This window comes from Orycteropus afer, unplaced genomic scaffold (assembly GCF_000298275.1).
Source record: "Orycteropus afer afer isolate SDZICR_OR568_19922 unplaced genomic scaffold, OryAfe1.0 scaffold00124, whole genome shotgun sequence".
Lineage (NCBI taxonomy): Eukaryota > Metazoa > Chordata > Mammalia > Tubulidentata > Orycteropodidae > Orycteropus > Orycteropus afer.
The window spans coordinates 991,603-994,888 of record NW_006921711.1 but is presented as its reverse complement, the minus strand read 5'-3'; the positions used below and the strand labels follow the sequence as shown (position 1 = coordinate 994,888).

At 39.6% G+C, this 3,286-nt stretch overlaps 1 protein-coding gene across 1 annotated transcript in view; it reads left to right on the top strand.

Moving 5' to 3' along the window:
- The window catches only part of THADA (THADA armadillo repeat containing), a 621,172-nt gene that overhangs the window by 10,215 nt on the left and 607,671 nt on the right, over window positions 1–3,286 (top strand). Inside the window, exons 4-6 of the mRNA XM_042781470.1 lie at window positions 454–602; window positions 719–751; window positions 1,011–1,059. Coding sequence (XP_042637404.1) covers window positions 454–602; window positions 719–751; window positions 1,011–1,059 — 231 coding nt within the window. The remainder of the gene's footprint in view (window positions 1–453; window positions 603–718; window positions 752–1,010; window positions 1,060–3,286) is intronic.

Sequence of the window (3,286 nt, the reverse complement as noted above, 5' to 3'; positions counted from 1 at the left end):
TGCTAGTTGGGGTTTAGTCCAATTCTGCATCCTTTCCTTCAAGGCTCAGGGGTCCAAGATTATCTTCTGTGTCTGTGTTAATTGGTTTCCCTTTTCTTTTTTGAAGAGGGTCTGTGTAATCCTTCTGCCTAGTCCGCCATCTTGCCAGAACCCCTGTTGGAGGGTTTTTGGCACAGAGTAACATAATTTGTCTAGCGTTTTAGTCTAATCACTCTGCTTCTCTTGGGAATAGGTTAGGGGTGTGGGAGGAAGAAGACAGGGATGAAAGCAGAGAGACCAGGGGAGAGATGATGGTTTGAGGAATTCCAGTGATAGTGGTGTGAAGTCATTTTCTGGCTGTATTCTGAAGGTATAATTCAATTTTCTTACAGTTGTATAAGTCATCTCCCTCTCCACATATCACACACAGTGCTACCAGTCTGTCAGATTTTTCATTTTTGGTTCTTTCTTTAGTTCACTAAATGGCCTGCCTGAATTTTTTCTGACTGAAGCTATACACAGTTTTACTTACCGGCTTCAAGAAGAATTGAATACTACTGACATATACTCTTATAGGAAAGTAATTGACAATATATCTTCTTGTATGGAGAACTTTAACTTGGGTAAGCCAACATTCTGCTAATACTTTTCCTAGAGCATACCTGCTGACATTATTTTTTTAATGATGTTAATTTTGGTCCTGAAATTCCTTACTGGTGTTAATTTTTTTCCTCCATAGGTAGAGCAAGTGTTTGTAACCTGATGGAAAATGGTAAGTCTTATTATTTTATATTATTCTAAGATGTGACTGAGTTTATGACTCATTTTGGAACTTGTTATTATGTTTCTTGGCAATGGGTAGAGTATTGCAGATAGCTGTAATAATGTTTCTTCTTTTTAAATCTCTGCTTCTATACTGTGTTACCGCTTCAGGAGACAGTGATTTAAATATTTTCTTATACCATTTTAAATTTATGTATTTTTATTTTATATGTATATGTACACACCCATATATGCTTTGTTTGTTTCAGTGCTTCATTTCCTACAGAAGAGTTTAATTGAAATCCTGGAAGAAAATAGGCAAGTATTTGCATGCTTTCACATATGTGCATGTATGTGTTAGTTGTGCACTACTTTTGTAAAAAGAAAATGTTTGGAAAGTTCTGGAATGTACCCTTTCCCATCTTTTTCAGTTAATGTCAGACCTAGTTACTTAAATTTAGTATTTTTGAGATTTACTATTTAATTTTTTAAAAATAAAATCGATTATGAGAATGGTGATAATAATGAAAAATAAAAGAGTGAGAGGAACTCTTTTTTACTCCTTATGAATGTTCCTTTTCTGTAGTGTCCTCTTTTCATATAATTGGTGAAATATCCTTTCTTAGCTCTGAAGATATTAAAAATAGTTTTTGTTGTAAGTTTTTTGGTCTCTAGTTAGTGTCAGTATCTTCCAAGTTGCTTTTTCCTGTTTGCTGGTTTCAGCCATTATATTTATCCTGCTTGAGGCTTTCCTCAGTGTCTGTTGGTCTCTGGCTTAGCAACTGTATTTAAGAATGGGGCACTAAGAGTAGGTTTGAATCTCTCTGTACACAGGTGGGCTGACTGTAGGTTTTGTCCTAGGCTGGTCTAGGCAGAGGAGCTCTAGTGGTGTGGTGGTTAAAGCATGCAGCTGCTAACCAAAAGGTCAGCAGTTCAAACCCACCAGCTGGTCCGTGGGAGAAAGATGAGGCAAACTGCTTCTGTAAAGATTTACAGTCTTGGAAATCATATGGGGTTCTGTCGTATAGGGTCACTATGAGTCAGATTTGACTTGATGGCAGTGGGTTTTTGGTCTAGCCAGGCTGTTGCTTTGGGGACCTCCCCAGCTATCAGTAACATTAGGACTTTTTTTCTTGGCCATTGGATTCTCCATGGAAGAATCTTCCAATCCATTGTTTTAATATTCTGGTTGCAGAGTGAGAGAAGAATGGCATTCAGCGTTTGCTGTGTATGTAATTGACCTAATTCTCTTATTTTTTCAGTGTGGTATTGCTGCTGTATCTGTGTGTGCTATCTTCTTGTCCAGAGAACTGCTATTTTACCCTCTCTATTTATTTGTAAACTTTTTCTGAATTTTTTATGGTAGTGGTCTCATATATTATTTGTCCTTTTGTTGTGAATGACTAATTTCATTCAGGATAATGTCCTCTAGGGTTTTTTTTTTTTTTGTAATAGTGATTTGGGTGAAAATTACAGAGCAAATTCACTTTCCATATAGCACTTCACATACACTTTGTCTCATGACATTGACCACAATTTACCACAATGCAATAGCTACCCTCCCACTTCCTCCTCTTCCCTGTGTCCATCCCTCCATGCACTCCTGCCCCCTGAGCTGTCTCCCTGTGCATAAGCAGCCCTTCTTTCTCCCATGATTATTCTTTCCAAGGAGTGTATCTACCTCAGGTAAATGTTCAGCTCATTTGCCTGTCTTTTGTTTGGCTGGAAGCCACAGGTGTGGCTTCAATTCCAGACCTGAAGGGTGGCTAGGGGCCATAGTATCAGTGGTTCCACCAGGCTTGTTGGATCAGCAAACCTGGTCCCCCCCCTTTTATTTTCTGCAAATGATTTTGAGTTTTGTTCCACATTGTTCTCCTTCTCTATCCAGGATCTCCTACATAGATCCCCTTCCAAGTGGTTGACAGTGGTAGCTGGGCACCATCTAGTTCTTCTGGTCTCATAGTCATATAGGCTGCAAATTGGATGGTATACCAGTCACTAGGGCTAATTTGTTTCCGTGAATTTTTGGTTTTCTTCATTCTTCTTTGCTCTGGACGAGGAGAGACCCATCGTTGCATCTAGATGGTACCTTGTAAGCTTTTAAGATCCCAGTCGCTACTTGCCAAAGTAGGAGGTGGAACAAGTTTTGTGTGGTATGTTATGCCAATTGAGCTTCATGTCCCCTGTGACTATGGTCCTGAGCCCACAGGTTCAACTACTCAGTCCCTGTGGGTAGCTGGCTGTGACCAAAAAGTGACTATAACCTTGTCCCTTGTCAGCTCTACTATACCCCTGGGAATTCTTATAAAATGTACAAATACACTTGTAGAACCATTGTCTGCCAACTCTATACATGTTCTTGGGTACACTCCTTGCTGCATAGACATACCTAATAGTTCAGCCCATCCACCCATCTGTCCACCCATATACCGGTGTTTGCCTTCACTGACAATGCAGTACTGTCTGTGCAAAAGGGTTCATCTTTGTTGTCTTTACCTCCCGTGTACCTCTCTATGTCTTTCTCTTCCTCAATGCCGCCATATTG